Raw genomic sequence first — 18,078 nt, 5'->3', positions numbered from 1 at the left:
TGGGAATAGCAAAAAGTATTATCCCCGTTGCATAAAACTCTTTCTCCAATTCCAAATTCCTATTTATCCAAGTCCAACTTGATGTCACTAAACTCAAAACTTTAATCATAAAGGAGTGAAATTAAGGTAGTAATTTTTTCATTCTGATTTGATTTGTGTACATAATTGCAAAGATGACAACAAAAACCTTTTGTTGGAGGTAACATGTGATGTGCCCTAAAATCTACCCCACAGTGTAGACTTTGATGCATTCAGCTTTTGGTGTATGAACGCTGTAATTTATAACCACATCAAACATCTCACTCAGCTGCTGATTCCAATAATAATTACCCAATAAGCATTCTTGGCAATATTGAAAAGACACATTTTGGATAAAACTCACCATTGTTGATGACCTACGACTTTTCATTCCAACTTTGAACCATGTAGTAGGCCGTCAAAATGGAATTCTTTCAGCAAACCCATGTCGATTTAGGTAAATTTTATTAGCAATTTTTCTTCCGCGATTCAGTACATTATAATCACATCATTGGACGAGTACATTGCTTATTCAAACTAATAGCACATGCACTTGAATCCCATACATCACTACTCAACGTACAAGCATTTCCACTCGTTTGCACTCATAATCCAACCATCATACGTGTGCGTACACATACACATATATACACGTGTAACGTTGTTAAGTATCGTGAGAGGGGACGGTGTCGATATGTCTTATTGTCATGTTAAAGCGATTGATCAAAATTGAGGCAGGTCACATGCAATTGAACTTGAGCATAGAAGAATGCATGCACATTGCGTTAAAAAATATTGATGCAGAAGCGATAATCTGCATTTGATAGGAAAAAGACGCACCAAGTTGTACCAAACATTCGAGGCTTAACAACACAACAAATGCATCCATTTAAAAATTTAAAATCAAATTTAGGAAGGGGCTGACAGCATAGGCCAAAACTTGCTGCTCTTCGTCTTAGCAAATGTTCATAATTCATCTAGAACAGCACACAATCATGCATGCCCACCCAATCCAAATCGAAATTTCAGATTTTTTTTATTATAAAATTTTCGATTTGATTTGATTTGATTTGTGATGTGGGCATACTGATCCATGCAAATTATGATACACACCTTTTTTTTTTTTTTTGGCTTCAATTAATTGAAAGAGAGGAAAATTACATGCGAGTGATTCCACAAGAATATCTCTAATGTTTCCCTCAATGGAGATTCTCACTGTCGACCCATGCACACACACTGTTCTATTGTTGTTTTTTTGTTCCTTTTTTCTTCTTCCATTTTTGTCTTTGTCTTTTTTCTTTCTTTCTTTCTTCCTCGTGTGCTTGGGGAGAAAATTATTGGGCATGTTAAAACAAGCCATCTCATATCGTATGTTCATAAATTCATTTCAACTTTTCCTTCCTGACAAATATTTTGACACTCCATTACATCATTAGGGGAAAAGATACATTATATCGGGCTTCATATTCTTTAATGATGCAATGAATTCCAGCATGCAAAGCATTAATGTTTGTTCATATTCTTGTGGCAGGCTTCATATGTTCGTGTTAGTGCTCATCGAGCACTCATAGACGAACATGTGGAGCCCTTTTGTCCACACGACAAGAATGAGGAAATATTTTGAAGGAAGACGATCGTCGGGAAAAATACAAAAGGAAGGGGGCAGGCCAAATGGGCCTATCCTCAGGCAGGTTGAGCCTAGAAACAGAGTATACCCAACCCAGCTGTTAGGAATGTCGGGCTTCGTAGATGGACTAATGAGCTGGGCTAAATCCCATCCAAACTGTAGGGCATGGGCTTTTTGTGCAGGAGATAGTTTACCTGGTGTTTGATTGGGGCCTTATGGTTTCACCTGGAAGTGAATTGGGCCCTCTGTTTTCTGTAGATAAGTAATGTTGTGATGTAAAGGGTCGAGAGGAGAAAGACGCAAATGAAATAGAAGCAAGAGGGGCAAGGGACGGCCGAAGCAGTAGCGTTAGCGTAATAAAATGATTCCGAGAGTGGCATTGCCATGGCGGAATGGACTGAGATTGAGAGTTCCATCAGGAAGCAGAGGCTGCTGCAGAAGCGCCCATAACACCTTAAGAAACGACGATGGCCGCCCAATTGTAATCTCTCCTCCTCTTGTCTCTCTAGACATACCTGATGATTGGGCTCCCTGCCCTGCACACTCTTGTTTCTCTTCCCCTATAAGTTCCTGTAAGTTTCCTGCTTGCCCATCTCTGCTGCTTAGCTTTACTCTGTTTTTTCTGCTTTTGATTTGCTTTCTTATGGTCTTAAGTATTAAAAGTTCAAATCTTTGTTCTGTGTAAATTAAGTGGTATTGGATGGTGTGAGCGAAACCCAGTTTTTAACAATTTGATTTGCGTTAAAGTATTCATTTTGGCTCACCACCACAGCTAACGAGCAGACAGCTACTGTTATTGATGGGAAGTTTATTGCGGATGAAATTAAGACAAGAATAGGCAGTGAGGTGAGGAGGATGAAAGAGGGCATTGGAATGGTGCCTGGGTTGGCGGTGATTGTGGTGGGTTATAGAAGGGACTCTCAGACTTATGTCCGTAACAAGATGATGGCTTGTGCAGAAGTTGGGATTAAGTCCATGGTTGCTCAGCTGCCTGAAGATTGCACAAAAGATCAACTTCTTGGCGCTTTGTCTAGTTTTGATGGGGATCCCTCTGTTCACGGTATTCTCGTCCAACTTCCTCTACCACAAGTAATTTCTTAATCTGTGCCAATACTTTTTTTTTTTTTTTTACCTTTAATTGTATGCATATGCTGTTCTGAAAGTGCAGGATGCAAATAGAACTAGATTAGAATTGAAGTTATACAATTGTATTTTCAAAATGCTTTGATCCTTAAAGACAGTTGATCAACTACAGATATCATTTAGTTAAGAATGATGAAACAAATTTATATACTTGGTAGTACTCACTTTAACTGAATCAACCTCACTCAAGGGAATGCCCCTATTTTAAAAATCTTCCTTAACTTGAATTTCTCCCATAAGCACCCACAAACTGGAAGCTTCCTGAACTTTTTTGTCTAAAGATCCATGTGATTAGGGTTTTAAATTGGAATTTTCCTGCTGCACATTTCGATTTGGAATTGTTTCCTTAAAAATCTCTGCCCATTTTGGGCAAAACGGTATCTGGATTGTGTTAGTCCAACAATCTCATAGTTCGGGTGACTTTAGGTTTGCTGGCCCATAGTTTTGTTTTCAGGCTTGTGAGATTGCAAACCGACACAGTTGAATTGGTAAGAACACCCCCACCACAAACCCAAGACCTGAGAGACCTAAGCCATGAAACACTCTAGTGGATAGAAATTTCTCTTAGATCACCTGTGTGGCAACTAAATAGCTGAGGTTTTGATTCATTACATGTCAGAACTTGCTGCTGTTGTATGGATGACTTACAACAAACTGTCTGGGACAGCATTTGGATGAGGGAAAAGTTTTGGATGTGCTGAGACCAGAGAAAGATGTGGATGGCTTCCATCCACTTAATATGGGAAATCTTGCCATGAGAGGAAGGGAGCCTTTGTTCATTCCCTGCACTCCCAAGGGTTGCATTGAGATGTTGCTCAGGTCTGGTGTGGAAATAGCGGGGAGGAAAGCTACTGTGATTGGGAGAAGTAACATTGTTGGATTGCCCACATCATTGCTGTTGCAGGTAATATTATATTATTTTTCAAAAATGACATAATAATAAAATCAATCCATACATGCTAATGTACAAGCATAGTTTTCTTCAAATTGTTGTGCAGAGGCACCATGCAACAGTCAGCATTGTACATGCCTTCACAAAGAACCCAGAACTTATCACCTGTGAAGCTGACATTGTGGTCACGGCAGCAGGAGTGCCGAATCTGGTCCGTGGAAATTGGCTAAAGCCCGGAGCAGTTGTTATCGATGTTGGAACTAATCCAGTTGAGGTAAACACTGGACTCCTTTGATTAACATTTTGAATTTGGCAATTTGACAAAACGATGGCATTAAGTAGTCACATAACTGTGCTGTATTCTTTCATTTTACTTTTAAATCACATATATATATATATATATGTATGTACTGTACTGGCAGGACCCCAGCTCGGAGCATGGTTACCGCCTCACAGGGGATGTTTGCTATGAAGAAGCAGTGCGGGTGGCATCAGCCATCACCCCAGTGCCCGGAGGAGTTGGACCCATGACAATTGCCATGCTCCTATCAAACACTCTTGATTCAGCAAAGCGAGTTTATGCCTTCACTTAACCTGTACTTTGTTGATTGTAGCATAGGTTTTTGCCTTGTTATTGAACTACTGGATTTCTGTACTTTTGTTAGACTTTTAAACTTGTTTACAATTTGCAATAATTAAACGTGTATTTAGTCACTCAATGTCTATATTCGCTGGGAATATTGTTCGCTGGCCTTTTGGGTTTTTGGTTGCTCCACAATTGCCAAATGCTGGATTCCTTACATGTACCCAAGCCCTTCATTTCTATGTGCCGAAACGGGACTCCGCGTTGGTTAGAAATGCTAATCAAGCCACTTTGCATTAATTAAACTTGAGGATGATCATGGAAATGTCGCTGATGACTTGAAATTTTCAATAACTGATTGTCAGGTAAATAGATAATATACAGAGGATCTATAATACAACATTCTGTACCATCAATCGCATGCCCTGATAATGAAAGAAGCCAATCTGGATGTCCAACCTCAGGAGATGCAACGTATGAAAAAAAAAAGAGAGAAAAGAATAACATTATACAATTTAACGCAACAGAAATTACTGACAGCATCTATCTGGCATGAAGATAAAATATTCCAATTTGCCAAGAAGCTCATTCTTTAGCTTCAGTTGCGGCGGGTGCCACTGGCTCAGCAACTGGAGGTATGCAATCTACCTTGTAGCGCAGCGCCTATATTCCAGCAAACAATAAGATATAAATGTAAGAACATTCCAATATTGGGTGTACAAAGTACAATAGACGTAGGCCCGAAAAGGTTACCAGTTCATAAAAAGATTGAAAAAAGGTCAGATGACAGTACCCTTCAGAATATGAGTAGCTAGCTACTAGCTACAATAAGTCTAGTTAGATTGAGAAGAGGTCAGATTTTGCTTTCGATCTCTTAGTTCATATCATAATAAAGTAGAATCAGGACAAACATCGTCTGACTTATTTAAGCTGCTTTTTTAAAGATGGAGACATAGCAGCCAGTATATCAAGTGACATGGAATTACTGAAAAATACATGCTCAGAATATATGCAAAAAGGCCAATTCTGCTGACAATGAGAAGTGAGCTAACACAACTTAATGGCTCAAACGTCAAACTGAAGTTTAAAATAGCATGGAAGGTGTCTTTTTTCTAATAGGAAAATAGCATGCTTCTTAATGAGAAATTCCATTGACTTGCAAATAAAAAGAAATTCTGTATTACCGTTATATTTTAACTCTAAAACCCAAAAGGCCGACTTGTTTTCAAGCATGATATGACAAGTAAAGTGGTGTAGTAAAACAAAAACAGAAACCGAAAATAGGAGATCCCAAACATGTCTGCACACCTTCTTAAAGAAACTTGAATATGAATTGTCCCAAAGCAGTTTATAGTTTCCAACCTCGCATGTGCAGAAGTTTCCCTGTAAAAGATTACAAGTTTAGAAGTCAAGAGATTTAATTTCAAATCTAACACCACACACAACCAGAAATGCTAAACTTACTTGGTCAGACTCGAAGCGTCGGTAAGGTAAAATGAGCTGTGGTATAATCACCAATGCCCCAGTGTCATTGCAAGAAAACAATTATGTTAAAAAGAGGAATAAGAAAGCAAAAGGGAAAAACAAAACAAAGGAAAATAGAAGGTTGAAAAGGAGGAGAATAAAGTACACATTGTATAATTAACAACCGAACCATCGTAGTTCAACTTACAGATTTTTCTCCAGAAGGATTTGTATACTCGACACTAAATCCAATATCCTGACCACCAAACATAAATCTCAATATGGGATTTACATTGTCATAAATTTTGCATAAAGAAGCATACGAGCTATTTTAACAACTGGAACATATATTAATATCATGAGGCCAGGAGCATGCACATTACAGCTGTAGCCAATTATATTCTACATACATACAAAGAAAAAAGACATAGTAATTAGAAAAGAAAAGAAGGTCAATAAAGGTTAACAAACAATACCAAGTTTATCTTCCCTTGCACAAGCGAAAAATCCCAAGCAATGTATGAATTTATCGCGTCCACAGACAATGAAACCTATAATAGTAATGAAGTTGCATTAATTCCTAGCTGAGTTGTTAAACCAGAGTTGTTAGAAATGAATCAATAGATTCACACACACATGCATGTGAGCACAAATCGCCTTCAACCACAAGGAAAAAGAATGAGTCTCACAAGCAGATATGTAAACAAACCTCATGAGTTTTCCCAGCCGGAACACTTATCTCTTTGTAATCATCATTATTCCTGTACAGAAAAAAACTAACAAAAGTTTTGATATGAAAATACAAAAGTAAAGTTAAATTTTTTGAAAAGCTGGCGTCTGACCTTCCTTCTAATGCACCGGCAACCTCTGCTGAGATAAAAAAGGGGGAATTTGCAAAGACCTCGCTGACAAAAATGCGTACATAAATTGATATAGGAATAAGCACAGCCTAGCAGCAAGATAAAGGAAAGACATGCTTGCAGCTCAGCAAGACAACACAGATTTATTTTGGCGTTTTAAGTGTGTATGTATTATATCATGCATATGCACAAGAAAGCTACCAGAATTTGTAAAATTTTACTTCTACACATTTTTATGGGATCAAAAGGATAGTCAAATCAAACCCCTAGCAAAAGGAAGGGGTATGTAAATTGAAACGTCAAAACTAATATGATAGTAGTTATTATAATGAAAGTGATAAAAATCGTTATCATCAAGATGACATACGACTTAAAGTTACCCAATTGCAAACAGAAATAGGAGTAATACCTGATAAACGTTATAAACCTTTCAAACTCAGTGGTGTAGACATCAGCAGCTTGTTCCAATACAGCTACCTCTTCTTTCTTTCTGCTCAATTCATACAACAAATAAGTGTTGATGCAAATTTGGGGGAAAAAAGGGAAACCAAAGAAAGCGTCAGTGAGAAGATAAATAGAAATACATTTTGAACAAAACAACCAAAGATAAAAAGATTGCAAGAATTCTCACAATTTTCTAGTCTCAAAACGCCCCCAAGACAGTGAAATAAAGACTCTTATAAGAAGCACCATAGTTGTAAGTCTATATAAAGGTGGTCCATAACGTTGTCGTTGTTCTTCCATGGGCCTGTTAATGAAGGATACAACGAGACATTAAATTATTATAGGCAGCGAAATTACACTACTCCCACAAAAGAACTTACCCATCATCATCATTTATTTGGCGAATAAAATCTAGTAGAACCTGCACCCAAAAGGAAGTGTGCAGGAACAGTTACCACTTATCACAGTCTCAAAAATGGAATAAGTAAATCATAATTTTGAAATATATCTAAAAATAATAATTTATCAAAACAACATCAAATAACCACCCTCCAACTAGATAAACACATTAGGCAAAATGAGAAAACTATAAAAGGAATGTTAGAAGGAGAACAGCATATCAAGTTAAGAGGTAGGAGTGAATATAAAGACCCAAACAAGCATATGGGGTGGTAGGTCAACCCAGCCAAAAAAAATGGCAGGCAAATGCGCAGAGGAACATACCTGTGGAACCCCAACCAAGTACTTGACAAGGGTTTTGTAGACACCAGTAGCAGAACCAAGCTGAGCTAAAAGTCTCCTCCTGGAAGAGTGATGAGCAAATAAAACGTAAGGTGGAGGACATGCTGCTTTTAACCGAATTGGGCAAGCGAAAAGTAATTAGGCTCACCTCTCCATCTGTTGTTTCCACAAGAGAGCATAACGATCACGTATAGATGCTCCAGAACTAACCAAAGCATCAACCTCTGCTTGCTTATTCCTCTCTGAACGTTCCCTCTGTTGTCTGATGAGCTTTCCCCGAAAATCTTGGGGAATGTAAGTCATAACTGCAGGCAGAATCCCACATTCCATTATGAGCAAAGCAGAGTTTTGAATAAGTCATTGAAACGCAACATGGGCAAGTGAGAGTCAACGAACCTGTGTTGAAGACACGTTCAGAATTTTTAGCTTGGAAAGACTCCAATGTCTTCAAACTGGTTTGAAACTTTTGGTGGAGACGATCGATAATAGTAGCAAGTTCAGCATCATCAGGACTTAACTGCTGTTGAAGCTGTGCCCAGAGAAGCAAGAATTATAAATTAAAAAAAAGGTAGGATCTTTCAGAAGCAACAACAGCATAGATTAACTTAGGTTAGCTTACCGATCGAGGCCAATGAGGCTTTTCAAGTAAATACAGTATCTCCTCCATGTGTTCTCGATTCTTCCACATGTTCTCGTCAACTTTATGGGGCGGTTCACTCTCTAACTCACTCACTAATAATCTCTCCTCGCCTACAAATCACACTCATTGACTCATTCAATAAACAATATGCAATAACAAGCAAAAAAAAGAAGAAGATGATCACTTTAACAAAAATAAGATTAGAGGGTTTAGAAATTAAGGACCTTCAGCAGCCGGAGAGCTGTTAAGCAAATCGGCGGTGAAAGAGCGAATCTCAGAGGAAAGGCGAGCGACGTCGTTTGAGAGAGGGGAGAATTGGTATGTGTCGTAATAGGAAGCCAGAAAAGCCCTGGTTATTGGTACTATACCCTCGGTGGAAGCCATTGTTACTTGTAAGCAAGACCAGTCCAACGCGATCTCTCTCTCTCTCTCTCGTTTCTATTCGTCGGCAACAGGAGGAAGAGGAAGAGGAGTTACAGTGGAATAACGGAATTTGAAAAGGAATAAACCAAAAGTCAAGTCCACGCCACCACCAACCGCCCACCACCCTCCACTCACTAATGCAGGCTTTTCTTTTTTCTTTTTTTTCTTTTTTTTTTCTTTTTCCTCTTTCTATGACGATGGAAGAGTGTATAATGAGGTGTACGTTAAATATACACAATTTGTGATCAGAATCATTCCCAATGAAGAGGTGTAAACGAGTGTAAATTTGCATCACTACCATGAGATGTAAAATTTAGATGCACGTATACATCTGTTTTTACAGCTCTTGCATGTAGGACCTACATGAGAAAATGTGAATAAAAATGGAACTTACAGCAGAAAAGGTGAAAGAAATCAATTATATATATTTAGATTTACATCTTCTTCACTAGAGTAAAAATCACATTTACAAACTCTAGAGGTGTAAAGAGAATGTAAAAGTGGCTTTACACCCCTAGAAATACATCCTCCCACTGGATGCTCTAAACATAACAGAAAATGGGCTTAAGAAAATCCTATAAAAGAGTCGTTTTTGACCCAATTAAAATTGAAACTTTGGGTGGCACAGTAGCCCAAGCCCAAGAATCATCCGCCGCACAAAAAAGAAAATGTGAGAAAATTGAGTGAGAACGAGAAAAGTGTGGGGAACCCCGAACCCGACAATTTTTCATCAGAAGGAAAAAATGCCGACTTTATTCGGTTTTCTGATTCGATAGAAGAAAAGAAATTTTGGGTAAATCAGATGACTAAAGCTCTCTCTTTCATTTGATTTGATTTGTGAAATCCAGAAGCGACGAAATGGGTTTGGAAGATGGGAACTCAGAGAACGCTCGAAGCTGGGCGAGGTTTCTAGCCACGTGCCTCGTCGGAGGGGTGGTGGTGGCGGTGGGGGTCGGCTTTGGGGTGTCTCTGTTAGGCTCACAGGAACGTCATGGCCTTCAGCTTCCTCTGGGATTTCCATGGCGGAGGAAGAAGAACAGACCTGTCCGCGTTTACATGGACGGCTGCTTTGACATGATGCACTACGGCCACTGCAACGCGCTCCGTCAGGCACGTGCCCTCGGCGACCAATTGGTTGTCGGCGTTGTCAGCGACGCTGAAATCATCGTCAACAAAGGCCCCCCTGTTACTCCTCTCGATGAAAGGTACCAGCTTTTTGTTTAAATCAGCTGCATTAGCTTCGTAATTATTGGGTTTATGTGAATGCATCTGTGCTTGTGTTGTGTTGTAGGATGATTATGGTTAATGCTGTGAAATGGGTTGATGAGGTTATTCCGGATGCACCTTATGCTATAACCGAAGAGTTCATGAAGAAACTGTTTGATGAATACAATATAGACTATATCATTCATGGAGATGACCCATGTGTTCTTCCTGATGGAACTGACGCTTATGCTCTTGCCAAGAAGGCTGGTCGCTACAAGCAGATCAAACGCACAGAAGGGGTCTCCAGCACAGACATTGTTGGTTTGTTTCATTCTATCCATCTCACTCGGTTATGCCTATTTCTATGCGTATTTTAAGTCTAATTATAGCACAGAAGCTGATTAAATACTAATCTTCTTTACATAATCACAGTTGTTAATCCTTTGTTGGGGCAGTTGGAATTTGCTAGTCTAATTTTGTTTTTTGGTAATGTTGTGAACAGGTCGTATGCTTCTCTGTGTAAGAGAGAGATCGGTTAGTGAGAACCAGCACCATTCTTCCTTGCAGAGACAATTCAGCCATGGTCACAGTCAGAAATTTGAAGATGGTGGATCTGGAAGCGGAACTCGTGTGTCTCATTTCCTACCAACATCTCGAAGAATTGTTCAGTTCTCAAATGGGAAAGTACGTAATCTCTGAACTTTCTTTACTGGTTGTTTCAAATAAATAAGTGCATTTTGTCTGTTTTAGCTACCTGAATTTCTATGAATATCCTAGTTTATATCTTGTGGATATTACATCACAGACAGAGGGCAATTTTTATACTCAATCCCTTGCGTTGATTCCTCGGATGAAGTCTCCTTTTAAACAAGGGGGAACAAAAAGAAAAGAAAAAACATAATTTCTACATCACATATGTTACTGGTGAGGTGAACTTTGTCACTTTTTAATGTATGTTTTATGCCTGATTGCAGGGTCCTCAGTCGGACGCACGCATAGTTTATATAGATGGTGCTTTTGATCTTTTCCATGCTGGACATGTGGAGGTAATGCAGATGAGTTTGCTCACATGCTATTTATCCTCCTCTCTTCTTAAAATATCTTTCCAAATTATTTTATATTGATCTTTTGGCTTGTCAGATTACATATCTGATTTCCAATAATTTCCAAACTGGCCCCCGTTTTTTGTACACAAGGAAAAACCTGGGAAACAAAAGCAAAATAAAACTAAGCCTGTCTTTAGCTCTCTCTGACACAGCACACACACACACACACACTTCATAACAGCACCGCTGTCCTTAACTTCCTGTTGGTTTTTTTATTCATCCTATATTCCATGCTACTATGGTCTTCTAGCTGTTTCTCGTATTTTTCCCAATTTGCTTTAGATTTTAATGGACTTTTTTCCTTTTTCCCTTCAGCTTAATTACCATCCATTATTTGCTTCACTATTCAATGTAGGCAATTAACAATTAAGGGATAAAAAACTTACTTGTTTGGTTACATGTCCATCCTTTTCATACAGATCTTAAGGATTGCGCGAGAGCTTGGGGATTTTCTTCTTGTTGGAATACACACTGATCAGACTGTCAGGTTTGGTCTCCTGCTTCCCTATCGCTGGAAGGGCTATGAAGTTTGATTCTTTTATTTAAGCTATCTACACATTTTGTTGCAATTTTGAAATGGTAAAACCTTCCCTTGTCAGTTTCTGTAACTGTTTAGTCACTTGGACCCACTTTAGATCCATATGTAGTTTGACCAGAATTTAAAAACCCACCCGACATTTACTATGGCTTGTAGTTGAGACTATCGCATGTATTAAAGAAATAAAAAATAAAAATCCACCCAACATTGTATGTCCACAGAACTTCTTAGCACACATGCATGTGTGTGTGTTATCTTTTTCACGTGAAAAAGAAAGAGTCTGTGAGTCATTTTATACTCCGTTGTGCTAGTTTTCTCATCAAATGGGTTTTGAGTAGCACAATGGCTGTGACAGAAACTTATCCCTTGTCACCACTTTGGAAAACTTGGCTGAGTATCAGTTGTCTTTTATGAAAGTTGATTTACTCCATGTATCTTTTTGGTTGTTACCCTTGTTATTTTTAACTTTTTTCCTACACATGGCCTGTGTGTATGCTATCTTTTTTACTGCAATGATCCGTTGTTCGCATTTTGATGTTTCATGAAATGCAACTTCATTCTCGAACTTTACATGTTATATTAATTTCTGGGAAGCAACTCATACCTATAAAATAGAAAAGCAATATCGCTGACCAATTCATGAACTTCTGTGTCTTATAGCAGCTTGTTTAGTATTGCAACCTCTGATTGTGAGTTTTTTTTCCCAAGTATGAATAGTTTAATTGTATTAGATACGAGCTTTCTGCGCTTTATAGGTGATAGCCTTCATCCTAATAATTTCACTGCAGTGCTCATAGAGGAGCACATCGTCCAATCATGAACCTTCACGAAAGAAGCCTGAGTGTTCTGGCTTGCCGGCATGTGGATGAAGTTATAATCGGTGCTCCATGGGAAATTTCAAAAGACGTGGTCAGCTTGTCTTCTTCTTTGTATTGAATTTGCTTCATTATGCATTTAGTCACTTTTCATTCTTCTACTTGATTCTTCTGGTTTGCTTGTGGTAAACATTAATGTTTATTGAAATTGTACCTACCAATAAATTGTCTTACTGAAGTACTTTCCTCAGTTTTGTCAACTTGGCTTGTTTGACAGAATGCTCATAGTATTTTTTGCCTGCAGATCACCACCTTTAACATCTCTTTAGTTGTCCACGGAACGGTAGCAGAGAATAACAATTTTCAGAAGGTAAATTGTGAAACAAGTTGGTCGTGGTGATGTATATTATTCTATTGCTTAATAATGGAGGTGCCGGGATGCTTTGGTTAGTTACATATTTTTCTTCTGCAGGAACAAGGCAATCCATATGAAGTTCCAATCAGTATGGGTATCTTCAAAGTTTTGGACAGCCCCCTTGATATCACTACTTCCACGATAATTAGGAGGATTGTATCCAATCATGAAGCATACCAGGTCCCCTTTATACCCGACCTTCTTTGTGATACTCTTTTGATCAAATTTGCATCCAATCGTAAAGCATTATATGTTGTCCATATGCTTAAACATATAAATATATAACTATTGTTTTAGTTGGTATTCCTTGATTTCTGCTTTTCTGACATGCTTCAAACCTAATAAAATTCAGCCTTTTTTTTTTTTTTCTCCTTCCTGCAGATACGTAATGAGAAGAAGGCAGCAAGTGAGAAAAAGTATTATGAAGGCAAGTCTTATGTTTCTGGTGACTAATAGATGGCGATCTCGGAGGCAAATACATGGCTAGTTATTGGCTGCTTCTGTTATTTTGGCAGTTTTACGGAATAGTACTAACATCACAGATGACCCACTTGGGCAGTTTTACGAAATTCAGCCATACGAAATATTCACATGCTGTCGTTCACAGTTTCTAGATTACAAGTTATTCCTGAGTCATGTTGTCATGCAGCTATCATTTTGTTGCTTAGAACACTGTTTTCGGATTCAATTCAGAACCTAGAACATGAGAAAAACTTAGTTTGGCGGGTCGAACAGGACAAGCTTTTCAGAGTTTGCAAGTTCAGCCCCCCTATTTTTCACATAAATACAAATTTAGCATGTCTACAGATGCAATATAATTATCCTGCTGTTCTTAAAAAAGAAAGAAAATTCTATATACATGAACAAGGTAATCTTTCTCTGAGTTTGGTTTCATTCTTTTGCCCTGTTTAAATTTTTTCGGCAATATTAGTAACATGTGGTGTTGCATTGTAACGACACCACCATCTGTTCCATAACATGCCATGTGCCTTGCAAGTCGATCATTGTGGATTAAGAGTATGTGGTAGGTTATCCTTTGGCCTTAGGGTGAAATACAAGGAAAATTCCGGCTCCTATGAGACGGTTGTATGTGTTTCTTCTCTCACGATTATTCGTCACGTGCTACTCACATGATGTAAGATGTATATTTCTTGTCTCACTGAAAACTTCTGATCTGAATGAAGTTGCTAATTTGCTAAAGAATCAAGGAAATTAATAATGGGATGATAGAGCAAAAGAAGGCATTGAAACACTTCCACTTTTATTTAAATACAAGAAAATTGGAGTGATGGCTCTTGTACAAAATATGAGATTCAGTGGGGTAAAAAGATGGTATCTTGTTTACATGGGTTTATTTCTGTACATCACAAGACAATTAAGAACACAAAATTGGGGTAAATGGCTTCCCACAAATCCGATCCAAGATAATTACAAAACCCATAATAAGGTCAAGGTCGAAGCCTGGTTGAACCACCAAGTTGAACACATCATTGTCAAGCAAGACTGTATTGTTTACTCTCTTTCTAGCTACACTGGCCACCAATTGTCCACTGCGGCTTCTGATTTTGCAATTTCGTCTCCCAAAACAACCCTCAATTCTGAAATCTGGGGTGCCAGTTGCATGAGCTCCCATGAACACCTCAGCTGCTTCACTCTTGTTGCCGCTGCCAAAAAGGCCAGACCCACTTCTCATGGCAAACACCCTGCTAGATTTTGGGCTCTTTCCACACCCATCTTCTCCTCTATATGCATTCCATTGGTCTTGCATGCTCAACATCTGTTCATACAAAATCAAATTCATTAAGCTTTCATGTATCGGTTATAAACCATAATTTTTTTTTTTTATACAAACGATAGTCTAAACTATATGAGAAAGGGGATTCGAATATGCATGGGCTCAGTGCCCTGACTAACTGGCCTAAACCATGTATATGCCGTTACAAACAATGATATTTACTGCATTAAAGAGGAGGAAGGCCATAATTAAGTACCTGGGGTTTGAGGGTCAGCAAGGCCCTTCCGACTCCGTCCATTAGGACAAGCCCTCCTCTAACACAACAGTTTTTTCTCGAATAGTTGTCCACTCGGAAAGTCAATATTCCGCGGTCATCGAACACTGTAAATCCGTCAGTCCCCTGGAAACTCATGCTGGATCTCTTCCACACAGTGAGCGCAGAGGGAGGCACACGATGATCATGAACATCTTGAAGCTCCAGCGGATGATCTTGATCATGATCGTGGTATCTATTTACTGCAGCCGGATGTATCCTAGACATGGTTAGCTGTTCAAAAGCAGAAGCCGTTGGTCTCAGAGACGAGAGAGATATGAATATTGGTAGAGAGAGAGAGAGAGAGAGAGGGGAATATAGCTGGGTTTGGAGTATGAGTAGCGACAATGGATTAGCTTTGGTTTTGTGCCTGAACTTAAGAATAAAGCTAGGTCCAAAGATATGTGTATATATAGCCAGATGCCTTTGGTATATACTATGAGAGGACGTCTGTACGTGTAAACAAAGAGAGTGATCATTTTTTTTTTTTGGGATAAAAAATAGAGGGAGAGCTTTGTGTTCTCTGTTGTCTAGCTTAGTGGTTAACACAAAATTCTTACGTAGGTCCCCAGCTTTTTATGCTCTAATATTATTCTATCAACCTGCCTGTTTTCCTTCTTTTCTCTTTTATTTCCTTTTTTTTTTTATATATATACGCATTCCAATTTTATACACAAAATTTACAAGACCTCTCTGACCTCACAAGTTACCACCCTAGCTACCTGCTAATTTTATATTCTGCCCTGTTCCGTACGATATATACAGTATTCTTGTGTAGTCCGGTTGTGATTGACAGTCAAATAACATTTTATGTCAAATTATAACCACGTAAATTATGATAGACTTTTTCTTCGTAAAGTCTTAATAGAATGTTTTTTAGTTGTAATGTTGGATCTTTTGGAAGGCACATTAAGTGCATGGTCGAGGAGTAGGCCAAGTAATGATTTGATATTTTTGGCTTTGTGAATCCATTAGCAGACACCATCGATTTCATGTTTTCATGAGGGCCTAAGCAATGCATCGATCAAAGGCCGGCATATTAAAGCCAGGCAGACAAAGTGGGACTACGGATGCATGATGACCTCATGGGCCAAACTGTCTGGTTTGCTTTACAAGTCATGATTACTGTAAACCTCCATCGATCTGGCTAAGCATGATTTACACCAAAAAGAATATGAGCTGATGCTCATTAATTCAAACTTCCTGCATGCATGTGACTCCATATTTGTCGTCATACTGAAACTTTGGTCCAAACATTCCCATTTGAATATTTCAATTGGGAATTTTCTATTTGGTAATTAAGCTTAATTAATGTCTCTCTGACCAGCATTAATTCAAACCCAAGAAGAAATTTTCGTGGGTTTAGTTGGAAACCAGGACATTTCTTGTTGTCTTGCGGTCTGTCGTGATCATTCACAATGTAATTAGTCGATTAATCGGCCATTAAATAGGTATAAAAAAGTACTAAGTGGTGTTTGATTAAGCAAGGGGGAATGTAAATTGGAATGACAGATGGATAAATAGTAACTTCGAGAAGTTTACCAGCTCCTTCACAATACCATTAGTGCCAATTAATATAATACAGTTGGTTTTAGAGATACTTAATTAAGCAAGTTGCTTAGTGCATGCCGTGGTTTTGAGTCACTAAAGCACTCACAAACCAATCACTTATTTGTTAAGGGCGGGTTCGCATTCTCTCAATAAACAATACAACTTTTCCAAAATCAATAGTTAATTTTTCTTCACGATAAACTAAGGAGTATATTCAATTGGGATTTTTGTTGACGATATACTTATTTTTCTTTTTTATCATGTACGTGTAGAACAATAACAAAAAAAAGCTAGCCTCTGAATTGGAAGCCGACATCCATTCAAACAAAGGGACCGAGTTAGGTGATAAGCAGCCATCTATATATGTAGCCCATACACATAAATCCGGCTTCTCTCCAATGAGTTCCTATCCACTAATATATACTTTTAATTAAGCATCAATGTTTATACCATAGTATTAGTAACATGAAAAGAAGATGATGTCTTTTTACTAATATGGAAAGTTCAAAAGGGAGAAGATATACGTATATATTGTGAAAAGGTGAACTATCCTACAAGAATACAAGCTAGAATTCACAACCTCATCTGAGTACGTATGATATAGGTTAATGTAAAGCAAGTCTCTTTTGGTGGCTCAATCAAGACTGAATGGGAATTGAGTTCAAATTAGTCCTTATGAGTTTCACTCTTCTAAATGAAATTTACAAGTTCGTCATCAAATAACAACTAGGACATCAGTTCGATTTAGACTGAGTCACCAAACGAGACCTAAGAGTACATGCAAGCTTGCATATATCATAAAACTCACCGCTTGAATAAGTCGATAATACATATAGTCTTATTTAAATGAAATGGCACCTTCCTCTTATTTTTGTACGTGGCATATTATGGGAATGGATTAACTAGTTCTGTCTCATCATGACCCGAAAATCATGAACTCACGCCTGTGGTAAAGCAATAGTGGTATGACTCTGCAGACACACAGATTAAAAAGGGTTGGATCAGTTCCTCTATAAGATTAGATTAAGACATATGCAAAATGCGAATTGTATATATATTTATGTGAGTGGCCCTAATTAATTAACATTAACATAACCATCGAAACCTCGAAAAGCTTCATCAAGTTAGGTACTGAGTTAGATTAGATCATCCTATTCTTTACATGAACAAGAAAAAAAAAATTAAAAAGAAAGCGGATTAAGTAATAGCGGCAATGCGGATAACGATTAACGACCGTTTTACTACTAATAGTGGATAATACGTAGCATTATTTTAAAGATGTTCGTGGGCGGGCATAAAATATATAGTTAAACAGCACCCTATTTCAAATTAAGTAAATTAATTACACCATTATCCAGCCACTTATTAATCAAGGTTACAAGAATATCAGCCCTCAGGTGACATATTTGATTGAGACATCACTTCGTTCAGGTGGTTGTTAATTTTAGTAATCGTTTTGATTAGTTTTTAGTTAACTTTTGCTGATGGGAGAGAGAGTGGGAGGGAGGAGTAAGAATTTGCGCTAGTGACATCGAGAGCTGACATTTAGAGTATTCCAGTAATT

General features: G+C 38.2%; 4 protein-coding genes across 4 annotated transcripts; 2 read left to right on the top strand and 2 right to left on the bottom strand.

Annotated features, from left to right (window-relative positions):
* On the top strand, positions 1,910-4,433 carry LOC18772206 (bifunctional protein FolD 1, mitochondrial). The gene is made up of 5 exons (XM_007205333.2): positions 1,910-2,217; positions 2,418-2,734; positions 3,456-3,692; positions 3,787-3,954; positions 4,103-4,433. Exons 1-5 carry the CDS (start codon positions 2,007-2,009, stop codon positions 4,271-4,273), a joined length of 1,104 nt encoding a protein of 367 aa, XP_007205395.1. The 5' UTR covers positions 1,910-2,006; the 3' UTR covers positions 4,274-4,433.
* On the bottom strand, positions 4,577-9,103 carry LOC18774230. Its single transcript, XM_020566230.1, has 15 exons — positions 8,637-9,103; positions 8,392-8,522; positions 8,169-8,301; positions 7,921-8,077; positions 7,755-7,833; positions 7,412-7,452; positions 7,219-7,335; positions 6,997-7,077; positions 6,570-6,632; positions 6,437-6,488; positions 6,204-6,278; positions 5,936-5,983; positions 5,728-5,763; positions 5,572-5,646; positions 4,577-4,926 (listed from the first exon to the last, which is right to left on the bottom strand). The coding sequence occupies exons 1-15, from the start codon at positions 8,794-8,796 to the stop codon at positions 4,849-4,851; spliced, it is 1,326 nt and encodes a 441-aa protein (XP_020421819.1). The 5' UTR covers positions 8,797-9,103; the 3' UTR covers positions 4,577-4,848.
* On the top strand, positions 9,413-13,809 carry LOC18774649 (ethanolamine-phosphate cytidylyltransferase). Its single transcript, XM_007207268.2, has 9 exons — positions 9,413-10,040; positions 10,127-10,362; positions 10,544-10,725; positions 11,016-11,087; positions 11,567-11,634; positions 12,474-12,594; positions 12,805-12,870; positions 12,973-13,095; positions 13,297-13,809. Exons 1-9 carry the CDS (start codon positions 9,694-9,696, stop codon positions 13,366-13,368), a joined length of 1,287 nt encoding a protein of 428 aa, XP_007207330.1. The 5' UTR covers positions 9,413-9,693; the 3' UTR covers positions 13,369-13,809.
* Positions 14,155-15,729, bottom strand: LOC18774693 (protein LURP-one-related 5). The gene is made up of 2 exons (XM_007207698.2): positions 14,907-15,729; positions 14,155-14,692 (listed from the first exon to the last, which is right to left on the bottom strand). The coding sequence occupies exons 1-2, from the start codon at positions 15,189-15,191 to the stop codon at positions 14,291-14,293; spliced, it is 687 nt and encodes a 228-aa protein (XP_007207760.1). The 5' UTR covers positions 15,192-15,729; the 3' UTR covers positions 14,155-14,290.

The sequence above is a fragment of the Prunus persica genome, chromosome G6 (genome assembly GCF_000346465.2).
Source record: "Prunus persica cultivar Lovell chromosome G6, Prunus_persica_NCBIv2, whole genome shotgun sequence".
In the NCBI taxonomy this organism is placed as follows: Eukaryota; Viridiplantae; Streptophyta; class Magnoliopsida; order Rosales; family Rosaceae; genus Prunus; species Prunus persica.
This window is presented reverse-complemented; position numbering and strand designations above follow the sequence as displayed.

Coding starts and splice junctions, on each gene's coding strand:
- LOC18772206 (XM_007205333.2), top strand. CDS start 2,007: ATGATTCCGAGAGTGGCATTGCCATGGCGGAATGGACTGAGATTGAGA. Junction 2,735..3,455: donor TCCAACTTCCTCTACCACAA/GTAATTTCTTAA, acceptor TGTCTGGGACAG/CATTTGGATGAGGGAAAAGT. Junction 3,955..4,102: donor TTGGAACTAATCCAGTTGAG/GTAAACACTGGA, acceptor CTGTACTGGCAG/GACCCCAGCTCGGAGCATGG.
- LOC18774230 (XM_020566230.1), bottom strand. CDS start 8,796: ATGGCTTCCACCGAGGGTATAGTACCAATAACCAGGGCTTTTCTGGCT. Junction 7,336..7,411: donor CAAATAAATGATGATGATGG/GTAAGTTCTTTT, acceptor CTTCATTAACAG/GCCCATGGAAGAACAACGAC. Junction 6,489..6,569: donor GCCGGTGCATTAGAAGGAAG/GTCAGACGCCAG, acceptor TTTTCTGTACAG/GAATAATGATGATTACAAAG.
- LOC18774649 (XM_007207268.2), top strand. CDS start 9,694: ATGGGTTTGGAAGATGGGAACTCAGAGAACGCTCGAAGCTGGGCGAGG. Junction 12,595..12,804: donor GGGAAATTTCAAAAGACGTG/GTCAGCTTGTCT, acceptor TTTTGCCTGCAG/ATCACCACCTTTAACATCTC. Junction 12,871..12,972: donor AGAATAACAATTTTCAGAAG/GTAAATTGTGAA, acceptor TTTCTTCTGCAG/GAACAAGGCAATCCATATGA.
- LOC18774693 (XM_007207698.2), bottom strand. CDS start 15,191: ATGTCTAGGATACATCCGGCTGCAGTAAATAGATACCACGATCATGAT. Junction 14,693..14,906: donor TGCTGACCCTCAAACCCCAG/GTACTTAATTAT, acceptor TTGTATGAACAG/ATGTTGAGCATGCAAGACCA.